This window comes from Crocodylus porosus, unplaced genomic scaffold (genome assembly GCF_001723895.1).
Source record: "Crocodylus porosus isolate Cpor-Errol unplaced genomic scaffold, CroPor_comp1, whole genome shotgun sequence".
NCBI classification, from domain to species: domain Eukaryota; kingdom Metazoa; phylum Chordata; order Crocodylia; family Crocodylidae; genus Crocodylus; species Crocodylus porosus.
Genome location: NW_017728934.1, coordinates 3,604,090 through 3,620,996, shown reverse-complemented (window position 1 = coordinate 3,620,996; position 16,907 = coordinate 3,604,090). Strand labels below are relative to the sequence as shown.

General features: G+C 47.8%; 1 protein-coding gene across 2 annotated transcripts in view; it reads right to left on the bottom strand.

The window, feature by feature from the left end:
- PKP1 (plakophilin 1) overlaps positions 1 to 12,783 on the bottom strand; it is a 51,505-nt gene extending 38,722 nt beyond the window's left edge. Inside the window, exons 1-2 of one of the 2 annotated variants that reach the window (XM_019546327.1) lie at positions 12,347 to 12,783; positions 2,971 to 3,071 (exon numbers count right to left, since the gene is read on the bottom strand). In XM_019546327.1, coding sequence (XP_019401872.1) covers positions 2,971 to 3,071; positions 12,347 to 12,545 — 300 coding nt within the window. In that variant the 5' untranslated portion in view covers positions 12,546 to 12,783. The remainder of the gene's footprint in view (positions 1 to 2,970; positions 3,072 to 12,346) is intronic. The other variant, XM_019546328.1, reaches the window with a different exon arrangement.
- Positions 12,784 to 16,907: the final 4,124 nt, after the last annotated feature.

Below are 16,907 nucleotides of genomic sequence, written 5' to 3'. Positions count from 1 at the left end.
TACAGGAACTGCAGTCACACCTCTGACTACAGCAAGACATACCTTCAGACACTGATGTATTAGCCAGTTGCTACAACTAGAGCATGGACAAGTCCCTTTCAGTCAACAGGCTTCTGAACACCAAGCTGGAGAAGAGGTTGCAACCTATGTTTAAAGACCTGAAATGCAAAGTACCAGCAGGAGTGTAAAATAGTTTTGTAATGGTCTCTCTCAGCTCCAACATGTGGCTCAGCCCCACTATGTGGTACACGGCCAAGGAGCTTTTGGTGAATTGAGATCATGCTGTCCACTGCACCGGCACATGAAGTGACCATATGCACCTGATCTGGTGTAGAGCTACTATATTGAGGTCTCCAAGCTCATCTGTGGGGATGGAAACTTGGACTTTTACCACCAAAAGCAGAGCCACATGAGCTAAAGAAGAACACCTGTATAGTCATGTTCTGCCAGAGCCCCCCTATCCCTTGTTAGGGGGAACATAATAAAGAACATATGGCTAGTCAGAAAGAGGTAAAATGATTAGAAAAAAAAAAAAGAGTCCAAACCAACAGAAAGAGAATGCAAACTTCAGAACGTACCAGAGCCTCCTGCTACTTCTAACTGGGAGACAAGTGTGCTTAACCATTTGCATGTGAGAGCAACAAGAATCATTCACAGGTGACCTATTACATTATGTTGTTTGTGGTGGTCTGGTGGCAGAACAGCCCCAAGCAAGGGATGTGATCATATCATCTAAGCCAATATCGTATGCCGCAACCAGTTTCTCCGTGGCTGAATAACACTGAAGGCAGAATGTGAAGGGAGGTGGTGGCTGGCAGGAAGCAAGCTGACCCTCTAACCCAGAGCAGAAAAGCCACCGCAGACATTTGTCTTGAGATCACAGCCAGGACAGGAATGGCTCTGTATCCAAATGGAGCATACTGCTTCATTGGGAGGACAATAAGAGAAATTTTTTGACAGAGTATTTGTCTGAGGCTTGGAATGATCATCTCCAGTACGGCCAGCAGAGCCCCTTTTGCTTCCATATATTTCAATCCTAGTATGGGAATTGCTTCTTTGTCCCTTTCCTTATCACCCACTGGCAGATTTCACAGAGGATGGGAAGATCAGTCAGAGGTGAGGAGGAGACGTACGCACAGATCTGAGCAGTCACTGTGACCTTGATTTGGTCTTCAACAGTCAACAGACACAGCATTTATAGCAATCTTGGTGAGCACTAAAGGAGGAACCAAAACCAAGCCAAAAGGGGATCTGTGTAGACTAAGAGTTGGCTACCCTTTTGCCCCCTTTTGCTGGAGCTTGTGACCCAGACCCTGTCGTGGACTGCCAATCTCTGCCCCACTCCTCCCTTCAAAGAGGTGTCCCTGTGTGTACCCATTCTGCAGATACCTCAGCCCTCTGCTGCAAGGGACACAGGCACAAGAAAGGAGCAGGGAGGACTGTAGAGCAGAATGACGTGGAGGGGATAGGTGGCCAGGCACAGCTGCCTGCTGTCCAAACCCCAGTGCCACCCTGGACCGGGTCAGACCTTCCTGGGCTGGATCAGACCCCTTTGAGGGCCAGACCTGTAGGTTGTTGATTCTTGGTTTAGACCTTTGTGTTAGATTTGAATTCTTTCAGCTTGCATGGTAGTAATTTTTGTAGGCCTTAGGATGTGTTAAGTTTACATTACACCAGGATAACATAAGTAAAGCCAAGGGAAATAGTATAAAAGGAACTGAGTCACAAGCAACAGAACTTTCTAGGAAAGGCTAACTCAGATCTTGAATAGTGAAAGTCAGTAGGTGCATCTACATGTTCATTAATACACTTCAGGTAATGTGCATTAAATCTAGTACCTCCATTGTGAGGTACTAGAAAAATGTACATTAGCTTATTTTAATGCGCATTAGCTAAAAAGCGTGGAGTTTTTTGTGATGCTTTAATAGAATACACCAATGTGTATTAAAGCACACATGCAGGCACACCCAGTATGCTCCAGTCTGACCGCAATGTGACATAAAAACATCACCTTTCTGACTATGTTTGTCTCATTTTGACCAAGTAATGTTGTAAGCCTTTCTTTGAGATCCTCTGGCATCCTTTCCTGATGTTCCTGTCTGCAGATGTAATGACGATCCAGAGCCTCTTAGAACAAAGTGCCTGAATCTGGGGGGAGATCTCCCCAAGAGGCTAGCCACCTGTTAGGAATTCTTATGATTTTCACAGTATAGATTTAATGTGTGAGACTGCTTGTTGCTGTTTGGACTGCATATCTAGATGTGCTGTGTTATTCATTCTTTGCTAGCAACATTCCTATTTGATAATTTTAATAACATTTGATTCTGCATTCACTCCAGTTCACAGTGGACTCCTTTTGCTGAAAAACAAGGCCTGTGAAATGCAGCTCTCAGACCCCTAAACTTCCTCCAAGCATCAACATCTGCTTCCCCAAACCAGCCTTTTACACTATAGCTAAGTCACTGAAAAGGCTCACTGCATACTTTTTAAAGGACAATACCACACACGACTACGCTGGATTCTGTACCATTAGTTTACCATCCACTCCCCCGTCACTGAATCTTTCCCTTATTTCTAGAGGTGGATACAAAGCAAAACACTGGATCCAACTTTTGATATCAGTCTGCAGCTTGCACCTATCTCTGAAATGACTAATACATTTTAAGGTCCTCCAAAGTATTCAAAATCCAAAGATCCAGAAGTATAAGAAAAGCTGATCTGGGTTCTGAACTGTTGATATCCAGGGCTGTGGTGTTCCCTATAAATTTCCTGCCTCCATTCTTGAAGAAGACACCTCCATCTCCCAACAAGGCTTTAAAACCTCTGGGGAAGTATGATGTCCACCTCATTCTGGTTTCCGAGGCATCACAGCTTGTTCATGTTGAGCGGGAAGGAATTGGTCCCTGTGGACTCTCAGACTGCGAGTTGCTCTATCTTTGACACAACAGTACAGATAAAACAGTATCTTACCGGATATCCCCAGGTGCCGTTTCCTGTCTGGTTTTTGGCATAATAGCTGCCCCGGCCTGTCCCATAAGCATAGCCATCAGCCAGACCCTCATACATGGAACCTGCAATCAGAAGAATAGTGTTAGGAAGGGAAAGCTGAGCCTGGCATGGATTACTTGTGGGTTCATTTTAATAGGGCAGGTTGGTATAGTGTGGCTGAGGTGGTGCAGGAGCAAGGCAGGCCTCAAAATGATGGGTTTAACCCACATGGCGTTCCAGGTGACAAGTGTTATCTAGCCAAGCTGGATCTAAGAACAGATGCAAGACCATACCCTTGTCCACCGTTCCCTGGGAGTCATTTGTTAGCTAGCACTCTTCTGCCCTCCGTTAGTATTCAAAAAAGGTCAGTCAGAGGCAGCAAAGCACACCTCTGACTCCTCTGTGGAGTTCAGTAGCTCCCTGACCTACCAGCAGGATGCGATCCTCAGAGTGAGTCATAAGCAATAAAAATGCTTTTCCACCCCTGACAATCCTGTGAATTTGTGCTGAGCTGCAGCAAGGTAGTTTCTCTCCCTGGGTGACAACAAACTGAGTCATTTGTGATTAATTTTGCTCAAAAGACAAAGCACTAAATACCTACTGAAGCATGTCACCAGCCACCTAGACTGTACAGCCACAAGTTCTTTTAGCATAGTTTCAGTTTCATCATGGAGAGTCACGACTACATACCAAATTCTCAAGAGATGTTGCATCTTGCACAGTTTCCCAACCCTTCAGTCATTTAATAATAAGCATTTTTACTAAGAACCATAGAATCACAGAATCATAGAAAATTAGGGCTGGAAGGGACCTCAGGACATCATCTATTCCAACCCCCTGCTCAAAGCAGGACCATCTCCAACCATCGATCATCCAGCCAAAGCTTTGTCTAGTTGGGTCTTAAACACTTCCATGGATGGAGAGTCCACCTCCTCTCTGGGTAACCTGTCCCAGTGTTTTACTACCTTCCTAGTGAGAAAATCCTATCTAATATCTAAACTAAACTTCCCTTACTGCAACTTGAGACCATTGCCCCTTGTTCTGTCACCTGCCACCACTGAGAACAGTCCAGCTCCATCCTCTTTTGAACCCGCCTTCAGCTAATTGAAGGCTCCTAATAAATCCCCCCTCTCAGTCTTCTCTTCTCCAGACTAAATAAGCCCAGTTCCCTCTCCTCAGAAGTCACATGCCCCAGCCCCCAAACCATTTTCATTGCCTTCCGCTGAACTCTCTCCAATTGGTCCACATCTTTTCTGTAGCCGGGGCCCAAAACCGAACACAGTACTGCAGATGTGGGTTCACCAGAAGAGGACAGTCACTTCCCTTCACCTCCTGGCAACTTTCCTATTAATGCAGCCCAGTATGCCGTTAGCCATCTTGGCAACAAGGGCACACTGCTGGCTCATATTCAGCTTATTGTCCACTGTAACCCCCAGGTCCTTTTCTGCAGAGCTGCTGCCCAGCCAGTCAGCCCCCAGCCTGTGCTGGTGCATGGGACTGTTCTGTCCTAAGTGCAGGACTTTGCACTTGTCCTTGTTGAACCTCATGAGACTTCTTTTGGCCCAATCTTTCAATTTCAATAATTCACTCTGACTCCTAGCCCTACCCTCCAGCATATCCACTACTTTCCCCAGGTTGGTATCATCTGCAAACATGGTAAGGGTGAACCCTCTGCCATTTTCCAGGTTGTTGATGAAGATATTGAACAAAACTAGCCCCAGGACCAACCCCTGGGGCACTCCACTGAGACCAGCTGCCAACTAGACATCGAGTCATTGATTACTACCCTCCAAGCTTGATGCTCCAGCCAGTTTTCTATCCACCTTACAGTCCATTCATCCAGCCTGTACCTCCTTAGCTTGCCGGTGAGAATGTTGTGGGAAACCGTATCAAAGCCTTGCTAAAACCAAGGTACACCACATCCACCAGTCTCCTCATGTCCGCAGAGCCAGTCATCTCATCATAGAAGGCAATCAGGTTTGTCAGGCATGACTTGCCCTTGGTGAATCGATGCTGTCTCTAATCACCATTGTTCTCCTCCCAGTGCTTCAAGATGGATTCCTTGAGGATCTGCTCCATGATGTTTCCAGGGACAAAGGTGAGGCTGACTAGTCTGTAGTTTCCTGGATCCTCCTTTTTCTTTTTCTTAAATATGTGCGCTATGTTTGCCCTTTTCCAATCACCCAGGACCTCTCCCAGTCACCATTAGCTTTCAAAGACAATGGCTAGTGGCTCTGTAATCACATCAACCAACTCCCTCAGCACCCTCAGGTGTATCCCCCTCCAGCCCCATGGACATGTATATGTCCAGCTTTTCTAAATAATCCCCAACCTGTTCTTTCACTGCTGTTGGCTGCTCACTTCCTCCCCAAACTGTGCTACGCAGTGCAGCAGTCTGGGAGCTGGCCTTGCCTGTGAAGACTGAAGCAAAAAAGCATTGAGCACTTCAGCCTTTTCTGCATCCTCTGTCACAAGGTTGCCTCCCCCATTCAGTAAAGGACCCACACTTTCCCTGATCCTCCTCTTGCTCCCGACATACTTGTAGAAACCCTTCTTGTTACCCTTCACATCCCTCGCTACCTGCAACTCTAGTTGCACTTTGGCCTTCCTGACTTCATCGCTGCATGCCCGAGCAATATTTTTATACTCCTCCCTAGTTGTTTGTCCAAGTTTCCACTTCTTATAAGCTTTCTTTTTGTGATTTAGCTTACTGAAGAGTTACCTGCTAAGCCAGGTTGGTCTTCTGCCACACTTGCTAGTCTTCCTGTACATCGGGATGGTTTGTTCCTGCACTCTCAGTAAGACTTCTTTAAAGTACAGCCAGGCCTCCTGGACTCCTCTCTCCTACAAACCTGCTTCCCAGGGGATCCTGCCCATGAGTTCCCTGAGTGAGTCAAAGTCTTGCTTTTCTGAAGTCAAGGGTCCTTACTTGGCTGCTCTCCATCCTTCCTTTTGTCGGGATCCGAAACTTAATCATCTTGTAGTTGCTGCTGCCTAAGTTGCCATCCACTTCTACATTTCTCACCAATTCCTCCTGTTTGTGAGCAGCAGGTCAAGATGAGCATGGCCCCTAGTTGGCTGCTCCAGCACTCGCACCGAGAAGTTGCCCCAACACTCTCCAAAAAACTTCCTGGATTGCCTGAGCACTGCTGTAATGCCCTCCCAGCAGATGTCAGGGGGATTGAAGTCCCCCAGGTGAACCAGGGTCTGTGATCAGAAAACTTCCACTAGCTGTTTGAAGAAAGCCTCATCCACCACTTCTTCCTGGTCTCCCCTTGCAGGTATCATTTGTGCCCACATGGATGAGCAGCATGGGGTAACAGTCAGAGGTCCAGATGAGTTTCATTACCCCCCTGTGACATCTCAGATCCTGGCTTTGGGCAAGCAGCAGACTTCCTCAGACAACAGGTCAGGTCAGCAGATGGATCCCTCTGTCCCCTGTAGAAAGAAGTCTCCAACCACCATCATCCATCGCTTCTTCTTGGTGGCGCTGGTCTCAATCCTTCTCACTATCACATGTAGCGCCCAGTGTGTGTGCTTTGCTCCCAAGTGTGTCAATCATGAGATAGGGAAGCTCCATAACCTACTGTCATTACAATACGAATTTGTGCTGGGCCCTAGCTTCTTGCTCTAGATGTCCCCAAGACTCCCCAACCAGTTCAGCCTCCATGCATAAGGGAATCATTTCCCATGGGATATCCATGTAAAATATTGATTTGCCTTGTTTGATACGACTTTAGGAGTTAATGCTGTGAGACTGGCAATCTACTGCAAGAGAAGGGATAATGGGAAATCCTTGGGTCTCCCATTAACAGCCTTTCCAAGGGGAGGGGGGCTATTGTGCAGAACAGATCTTGAAGAACTGGAACAAGGCCCGAAGCCTGCTGGGAAATGCAATCACAGGTAGAAACTCTAAGGACAGGGAGGAGTAAACAAAGGCCTTGAAGACATAAATTATATTCCAAAGAAATTCCCAGGAGAGAAGCATTTGTAAAATGCTATTACAGCTGAGAAAGCCATTGGTCTTGCTCAGTGAGATAGGTTTATTTCTAGGAATATGATGTCGTAATGATTCAACATGTCCAATTCGCCACCTACTTCCACCCAACAGATAATTAATTAAGTTGCACCCCTGGACTAATCTGGAATGTATGCGAGCCGCTGGGTGCTACTACTGACTAGGAAAGACAAAACTCAAAGGCTAGATCCCCAAAGGGAATAAATCAGCATAGCTCCATCGCAGTCACTGGAGCAAAGATGACATGTACTTCCGGAGCGTCTGGGCCAGTATAAAGCCCGGAGATAATAGTGGCCAGAGAGATGTTGGGGACTGGGTAGGCTGCTGTACTCTGTCACTCTGAAAAATACATCCTAACAAAGTTATGACTGTTGCCTATTCCTGCTAACACTGCAGATGTGGAAGCTCTCCTGACTTCAGTGTAGCTGCTCATGTGAGCTCTTTGTTGAGGTCCAATTCCTGAAAGACAGACAATCTCAGCGTAGGCTTAAGCACTGATGGAGATGTAGGAGAGAGAAGCTGTGGAGATGTCTTTCATTTGTTTTGCAAATCTGGACGCCTTCTTTAAAATGTATTTAGGCAATACAAATGATCACTTTAAAAATGCAAAGTGACATTAACAGAACAAGCAATACACACATTGTAAAATTAACAATCCAGGAAATGGAGATAGCTACATCTGAAATGCAGCCGATGGAAGCAGAACAGGAACGAGTTACTGGAAACAAGATAAATGCAAATTAGAAATGAGGCACAATTTTTGTCAACGAGGATATTTAACCATTGGAAGCAAGTCCCAAGGGAAATGCTGCTCCATTATTCTCCATCTCTCTGTGCCTTCCAGGCAACACTGGATGCTTTACAGGAAGAGATGCATTAGTTAAATGCAACTTGCTGGACTCACTACAGGATAACTAGGTGGAATTTAATGGCCTGTGGTGTACAAGTGGCTGGACTGGATGATTTATTGATCTTTTGCCCTCAAAATCTATGTATTTATATGCTGAGTCACTCACTGTCTTGGCTCTCTGCAAAACTATCTCTCACCTCTCTCCAAACAAAGGAACCCCCTTGGGGCTTCCCAGGATTTTCGTTTCTTTTATCAGCAGGCAGCAGCCTTAAGCTCAGGATTAGAAACCCACTGAAATATCCTGATAATTTGGTACAATATTCTCAGGTTCTGATTTATTCAGATTTTTGCTGTTTAGTTCCCATCTCTGACCAAACCACAACTTTTTTTGCTCTGTGCTTGCAGCTTTGGGCTGCCCCACAGGGAAAATCAGTGTGTGCTGGGTGGATGAGAAAAGGTGAAGGCATCATTCAAAGAATTTGGTCAAATATGTAACTAAAATGCTCTTTTAACGATTTGACCCTATACACACCAGAAACCTTGGTGCTCTGTAACCACTTTCAGAAGTGCTCAGAAAGAGGCCAGTGGCATAACTGGAAGGTAGTGTTTCTACACAGGAGGCTCAGCACGGGTAGTGTCAGGTTTCGTCTCCTCCAGTAGGCAAGAGTTGATCCTCTGGCTCATGGTGTACGTGTAAGAGGTCTAGTCAGGCTCCTGATGAATCCGCTTGTACAGAGTCCTGTAACCACCACACCAAGGCCTTCAATGCATATGCCTAAGCAAGAGTATGGAGGAGTGGAGGCTGCCCAAGATCTGCCACCCCATCCTTTAGACCATTGAGACAGAATCCAAAGGCCAGACCAAGTCTAAATGTTCAATGTCTTGACGGTTGTAGCTTCAGCTGGAAAGCAGCAAATAAGAACGGCTGCTAATTGCCAAATGCCTCAGCGAGGGCACGTTTCTGTCAGGGTGATATCCCTTAGCCTTTCTTCAGCCAAGGAGTATCCACAAGGTACTTCTCTTCTACATGCTGCCATATGCCATTATGGCTCTGTTTTACCCCAGGAAGGATCCTCCGACAGCTCTGAACTGACAATCCATTCTCCAGTCAGCAAGGGGCCAGGTTTTTTATTCGCTCAGTCGATTGAACTGCGACTTATGAGCACATTTTATAAATACTCTAATAATACATCCACTGGGGTGACATCTATTCTCCTTTAATGAAACTCCTATTCCTAGACATGCAGACTGCTACATGCTGTGTATGCCAACACCTATACACAGACACGCACCCACGTATCAACAGAATCCAATATACAACCACTGGAATCAACTGAAGCTTTGTCCCTCGCTTCAGCCGGTACAGGGTCAAACCCATCAAAAGGGTTGGAAATATGGAATTAAACATTATTCCTCGCTAATATTTTGGGCTGTGATTTCAAAGTCCAGTCCTGATCCTCTCCATGACCCCTGCAGCCATGACTTAAGCCAGAGGTCAGCAACATTTTATAGCAGGGGGCCACTTTCATGCCACATTAGGTCCAAGCATGGGCCACTTCTAACCTGGCCCATGCCAGGAGTCCCCTGCTGCAAAGCCCACCACCATTGAAATACTAGTGAGTTCCCCTACTACTAAAATGTAACAAAACCACCTCAATGCTGCAGGCCAGATAAAATGACTCTGTGGTCCAAATCTGACCCATGAGCCATAGCCTGGCAACCTCAAGCAGTAGAAATAACAGAAAATAGGACACGATTTACAAACAGGCTTCCTGTGTCCTGTTCACTTTCCAAGACTTGCCATCTCAGTCTCTTGCAGGCACTATCACAAGAGCTGGAGAGTCGCACACTAATGTCCTGGCGTACCATGGATTATGGCACATGCACTTTCACATCACACTATGTCCATCATATAGCGTGTTAGTAATGCAGATGAAGTCAGAAGGTATTGTACAAACTTTATCTTGATTCCTACCCCAGAATCCATGAGGTAGCCCTACTCTCCTTCAGAGGACAGTTTGCAACAGTGCTTCCCAAACCTTTCCTCTGCATGACCCCATTTATGACCCCATTTCCCCAGCATGGCCCCTCACTTCCAACCCACAGCTCCCCACCTCCCCAGGTGCCCCTTACTCCCCACCCACAGACCCCCACTCCCCAGAAAACCTGTTTGTGACTCTTACCCTGCTGGTGCCCGTCACTTGCAACCTGCAGCCCCCTGCCACCCGAGCCCTGTCGAAGAGGGGCCCAAGCTGCCAGGGCTACTGAACCAGGGCCAGGGCCCCCCGCCCTCCCTAGCAGTGGCTGAGCTCCAGGTGCCACCTGTGGGAGATGCTGGCTGCCACGGCCAGAGCAGAGTACAGATCCCAGCTCCCCCAACCTGCCCCCTCTCCCTGTGGGTGGCACGGCTGAAGTGGAGCCCATGTGAGGGACGGAGGATGCGGGCTGCCCACTGTGGGCTCAGGGCTCCCTGCCCTGCTGCCTTCTCCCTGGAGCCTCTGCAGCCCAGCGAGCAGGACCTGGTGCGGGAGGGAGGGGAGGCCTGGAGCCCCATCTGGGCCACGCCACCATGGCAAGCAAGTGGCAGCAATGCAGAGTTGTACCCCCTGCTGCTGCCAGGTGGGCAGGGGGCGCCTTGAGACGGCAGCACAGCTGGCATAGGGTCCCAGCATTGGCACTAAGCCTCCCCACCCTGCTGTGCTGCAGAGGCCCCAAGGGGAGGATAGCAGGGTGGGGAGCCCTAAGCCCACAGTGCACAACTTGTGTCCCCCCCGAGCCCAAGCACAAATCTGGTGGAGCACATGCCTGCCACCCCCCCCCCCCCATGCTTCCCTCCCTGGGAACACACGACCCCATTTTTTATCTTTGCAACCCCAAGATTGGGAACCATTAATTTAAAACACTTCTATGAGCCACAGTGATATTTTCTCCCTCTAACAATGGGTTCTTCTTACAAATGTCACCCTTGAGATTCCCGTAAGAGACAGTTACCGACCATGCAAAGTTAGTTGCAGGCTTTGAGAACCAAGAGGACACAAATCTCTTCCTACATCTCATCCTGCTCACTCATCCACATCCTGATAACTCCTTTCCAACTATCCTCCTGCCCCAGGCACAACAGAACATTGCTGGAGAGAGCTCATTTTACTGCGCTGCTCTAACAACAGGAGGGAAATGCAGACCATAAAGACACGGGCATTCATGCTCCCTGAGTGCAACATGGCCTGGACAACTCTGCACAGCTGGAGATGAACAAGGCCCAGCTGATGATAGAGACAGGCAACTCTGCTACTGTGCCCTTCCCTACGGACCATGGCTGCACAACCAGGGAAAGCTAGCATTTGGTTCTGAAGTTTACTACTGCAGAATTGCTGCAGATCCCCCAAGAACAACGCTGAAGGAGGCACTTAGCAACCTCTACTTCACAAAGGAAGAATGAAACTGTAGTTGAGCTCATCGAGCTTAGGCTCCCCATCCCGCTTCTATATCCGCTGCGGAGTCTTGGCATAACCATGGACTCATAGATTTCTCTATGTCCTGGTGTCCAAGTTAAACTCCTAAAGCACTTTTGTCTGAGGTGCCGAGTAACAGCAGGAGATGAACATCCTCTGCACTTTTCAACTATTTAGTGATGCAGTGCGTGCTGATTCCTCCTTCATCTCCTCTAGGTGCTAACAAATGTGTCTTCTGGGACTCCGCTTAGATGCAATCTATTTATCTATAGAGAACATTTCTCATAACTTACAAAGGGTCTGTTCTGTGCTACTTTAACCTCCTTAGTATTGCTGGCCTGCCAGACTGTGCCCTATATAAAGGCAGAAAATGTCTGTCCTGAGCTTGCTGGGGACTTTATAAGAAGGTGCAGTTAATGGCCAATGTCCCTAATAGAGAATAGAGGTGGGGGAAGGCATAAGCTGCTAGTCACACTAAACAGCAGTTTCTAAGCTATGTCAGCAAATGCTCCAGTCTGCAGGCAGCCATGCAGAGGAAAGACTGGAGAAGATATTACTGGCTGAGAAACCATTCAAAATTTAGAGCCAGAGGATGAACAGCTAACAATGCACTGCGCCGTCTATCTGAAGCCTTCAAAGCACTTGGTGGACGTGCACTCAGTCAGTCCTAGAACATCCCCAGCGGTCCATGTTGTCTCCACTTTCCAGAGTAGGAAACTCAAGTACACAGAGATGACATCCACTTGCTCAGCATCACCCAGCAGCAGAGTCCTAGTGTCCTGAATCCTGCCCTAGACCGTCCAGGGGGGTGCACACATTCCCCGGCAAACTCCTCCTGGACAGAGTTATCCCAGCAGGCAACTCCACAGAAACCAGGCAGCTTATCTCCTGCAAAAAAACCACTACAAAACCAGGTAGCCTCATTACCCAACCCCCTGTCCCCCAGGATGAAATCACAGTAGGCTCCGATTTCGCTCCAAGAGGAGTATGCAAACCCCTTACTGCCTTACTGACCCGGCACAGTGCATGGGATTTTACCTCGGTTGGAGTGGCTCCTGCTCGATGACAAGGACTTTTGCTTCTGACGCTTCACTGTCATCATCACCTGCTCCTGGACCCTCTGTTTTCCAGTGCCCTTAGTTTTCAGCTTGTGATCCGAGGGTAAGGCCAGGGTGGAGCTATCCTGGTCTTGGAAACACTCATAAGCCAGAGCTGTTTTCAGCGGGGAGTGAAGCATGGTGGCAAATAGAATTGGGGGGCCTGAACTTCACTAGACTGCACTTCGGACAAGACAGCAGTAACAACTGGAGCTCTGGGTTTAATCTCAAGAAGTGCCCCTTGCCATGCGTCCCTGTGCCGCTGGCTTCTCAGTGCTCCTTCCCTGGGCTCCGCTCTGGTGTGTGAGCCGACACGCCCTCCGTCAGACTGGATATACAGCCCTGGCTGCACACACCCACTCTGCCGCAGCACTTGGAGCACAGCCTTCCCAGCGCAGGTGCTGCAGGGCAGGCAGGTTGAGCGCTGCCCTCGGCGTGACTGCGCTCTCCCAAACTCATCACATCAATGCAGCAGGCAATAGAGGAGGGGTGGACAAAGGCTGGGGCATGGGAGGAGAGAGGCAAGCAAGCTCGGGACAGCTTTCTCTTCAGCGATTCTTTCCAAGTCCCCTTTACAGACTCATAGCTGCTGCTTGTGTGATTAAGTAGGAATCCCTACTTGAACTGGCAGATCCCCCCAGCTATGAGCCTTCCTCACCAGCCAGCTCACTCTGCCTTTTGTTTTGATGCTTTTCTTTTCCCACGGCTAAGCTGGATCAAAATCCAGTACCAGTGTCAGGGACTCAGGAGACCAAAAGGAAAAATGTTCTGGGAGTGAAGCGTTAAATTTAGGCCTAAGCTGAGCTCACCTCTGCCACAGACCCCAAGTCATTCTCACTCTGATGGAGCGCTCCTTTGAGGGAATAATAATAACACTGCTTTGTGTCGCTGAGACAGGGAATGCGTCCCACTCCATGCATGTGCCACGCGTAGCATAGTATGGCCGGTGGGCACATCAGTAACACTGACATCGCCCCAATAGCGCTCGATATTGAAGCACTCTTGCGAGCTCACTCCGAAGAGACCGTCTGCCAGAGTCTGCTTGTGCTCTTTGATCCGTATACCTGAAGGACAAACTCCCAGAAATCTCTCCCAAAGGGGTAACGCTATAGTTCCTTACTAAGAAAATCTAAAACAGGTGTGAAACACAGGCATGGTTGCAGCATAAATAGCAAAGCTTGTCGGAAAGCGAGGGGTTGAGTGAAAAAATGTTGCCGTCTTAACTGAAACACCAAAACTGAAAATATTTAAACCAAAACTTCCAAACACTCAGAAATGTGCCAATTTTAGCCCAAAACTTTCAGCATTAAGGTTGATTTTCCTATAAATATGCATACTTTAGAAGATAACGTATACGTTCTACACAGGTACCTGTTTTTTGTGAAAACCTAAGTTTCTATCAGGAAAAAAAAAGTTATGGACAAATTTTCAGGGAGCCCTATTACAGCAAAAGGCAGATGTAGGAAAAAGACTACAAAAATAGAGCGGTGGCAATGCAGGAGCAGGAACAAGCCCATAGCTGGGGCATTTGTCAGGATATCTGTAGGCAGAGGTACAGGTGGTAGGTATACAAATACAGGTGTATTTAGATGAACAAGCATCAGAAGGAACAAGCTGCATTTCTGCACAGAGATCATAAATGATGCAGAGGAGTTACAGGCCTTCTTCTGAAGCTTCCCCTTAATGGCCGCGTCCAGACACGCATGAACATTTGGTGTCCCAAGGACAACTAGTGGCGATGCACCTTGTGCCACCGCTAGTTGTCTCTGGGGAATGCCTGTGCCACATGTGCTCTGATGAGTGGCAAGTTACCCCAGATTGGGTAGGGGAAGCTGGGGCCAGCACCGGACTGGCCCCAGCAGCCTTACCTGGGGGCCTGGGGGTCTCCCAGAGCTGCACTAGCAGCAATCCTGCTGCACAGAGCCTGGCCAACAGCTGAGTATGTCTCCAGCTGGCCAGGCTCTGACTTCGGTGGTGCACGCTGCTGCCACACGTGCCACTCCATTTTATTTTCCATGAGTTTTTATGCCCACCCAGGGGTCAGAAAAAGCCTCCGTGCTGCTCCCTTACAGTATGGAGAACAACTGAACGTGCAGTATGTGGCACCATAGACATATCTGTGGCACCGCATACTGCATGGCCATGCTTGTCTGGATGCGGCCAATGAGTCTCAGTGGTGCAAAGGATCAAGTCCCCAGGCCCGAAGTGTTATCTCAAGTCACAAATTAGGGGTCGCTGATGGGTTCGTTCATACAGAACTGTGAGGAAACACGGTAACTTTGCTATGATTCATGCTTCTTGTTTTCATATCTCCCTTAAAGCATGCAAACGTTTGCTAAAACAGTTATTTGACTGCAAAGATGGATTTCTTTGCAAGGATGAGAGTAGTGTAAAAGCAACAAGAAAACACAGCAATTTTAATGCTGGCAGCAGTTCTAATGCAGCAATGAACAATTTGCATCGTTCCCTCTTTTCTTGCTGCATAGGAGACACTTGCCCACTGTATCACCAAAGCAGGCAATACAGGTTCTCTGTGCTAAAAAGGAGCCTAGGAGAAAAACAGAAGGAGGTGGCTTCAGGTTGAAAAGTGTTGGATCTGCAGTCACGTGATGGCTCAGGACTGGAAGCAGGAAGAAGGAAAGGGACCGGGGAACACTGCAGAGGATGGGTGGGACATGGGTGGGAACATGGGTGGGACACAGAGGGCTGGACATCAGTTATGGAGAGCATCAGCAGACCTGTTGATGGAAGCCAACAGGAATGCCATGGGGTTCTGTAACACAGGATGGGGGTGAAACCACTTAACTGTATGAAAGAAGTTTCTATGCCTACCCTCTGCACCTTTCTACCCAGTGCCATGGCAATCTGTGAGCTTCCAAATGCAGCTACAGAATGAAAGAGAAATAAACTGGAGCTGTTCTCTTGTATCAGTTGATGGGTGACAATTACTGCCAAAAAATTCTGCACTTAAGATTTCAGTGCCAGGTGGGTTCTGAGCAATGTTGAGAACTGACCTTGAAAACCAAATGTGGTTTTGCATACGCCCAAACTCTCTCATAGTACAGTATAGAAAATATTTAATGAACTAACACAGTCCCGATAATTCACCGAACTATAATACCAATATTACATTGAGACGTCAACTGCATTTCATTACCAGCACAAAATAGCTGAGCAAGGCTGTTGAACTGTGAGAAGACAAATGAGGGAAGTTTTCGAAAAGACGAAAGGCCAGGGGCTCTAGTGGGGTAATTTATAGCACCTCAGCACCTCACTCAAGAAGTGACATTTCAAGAGTCTTTCTGAAAAGAACCCAGCTCATCCAAGTCCTTCACTTCATGTGAAGGCCTCAACAAAGACATGTTTTTGCATCTTCCCAACAACTGGCAGTTCCGCCCAGGATTAAAGGTACAATTTACACACCCTGGAAAGGAGACATAGCACTTGCTAGACTGTGCTGAAAGTGCAGCAATCCAGCCCTGATGTAGTACCAGAATGGCAGGCAGGTCAAAATCCATGCATCTGCAGACACCGTTGTGTCAAATCCCCATCTGCTCTCCTGGGCTAAAGCATGCAGTTCACTAGGGCACCAAGAAGGCAGGAAAAGTAAAGCAGCCCAGAGTTTCGAACACGAGCCGTGGAGGTACAGAGGGTGGATGCAGCTAGTTAGATTTGGACAGGGTGCAAAGCGGAGGTGCTGGTAGCTGCTTTCACACAGGCTGAGCATTACATGATAATGCCATGAGTCACTGCTCCACTCCCCGCAGACTCAGGGACACACCTCATGCATCTGGCCTGTTCAAAGCATTTTTGTTCTGAGTTTCCAGGACCCTTGCCAACAAACTGATTGCAATCAAAGAGTTTGCTGGCCCTATACCATTTCCATAATGGTGCAGATCTCTCGTTGGAACTTGTCAAGTACTTCACGCTGACATTGTCTGCGACTCGACCTCTACCACAGTCAGAAAGTTGGGGTAGATTTGCATCTTATAGACAAACTAAATCAGAGGTGTCTAGCACAGGCTTTTGTGAGCCCAAACTCATCTTATCACAGTATCTGATGAAGTGAGCTCAGGCTCACAAAAGTTTATGCTATATATCTCCGATTTAGTCAAGTTGTAAGGTGCAAATCTACCATCGTATCTTCTGCCTAACCTCTCTCGCTACCTGCAGTATTATCCAGAAGAACAACTGTGTGCACCAAGGTAAATATCCAAATGCCTGAAATTGTGTTTATTTAGAAGGAGTCTTGCTGGGCTTCAGTGATAACTGGTATTGTGCCCAGGGCAGGATGATGCTTAGGAGAGGGCGATAATAGCTGCTGAAGCTTTCCTTAGTTCCCTGTGGGAATGCCAAGGAAGGGTGTGATCCTGTGAGGTGTGGCACGCCCTGAAACCCAGCTGCACTGAGGACACCCAGAACTTTGCAGTCTGCCTGAAAATGTAGGGTCTAAACGACCGAAAAAGAGTAAAGCCACTGGTGACTCTGTGCAGCCGCAAGAC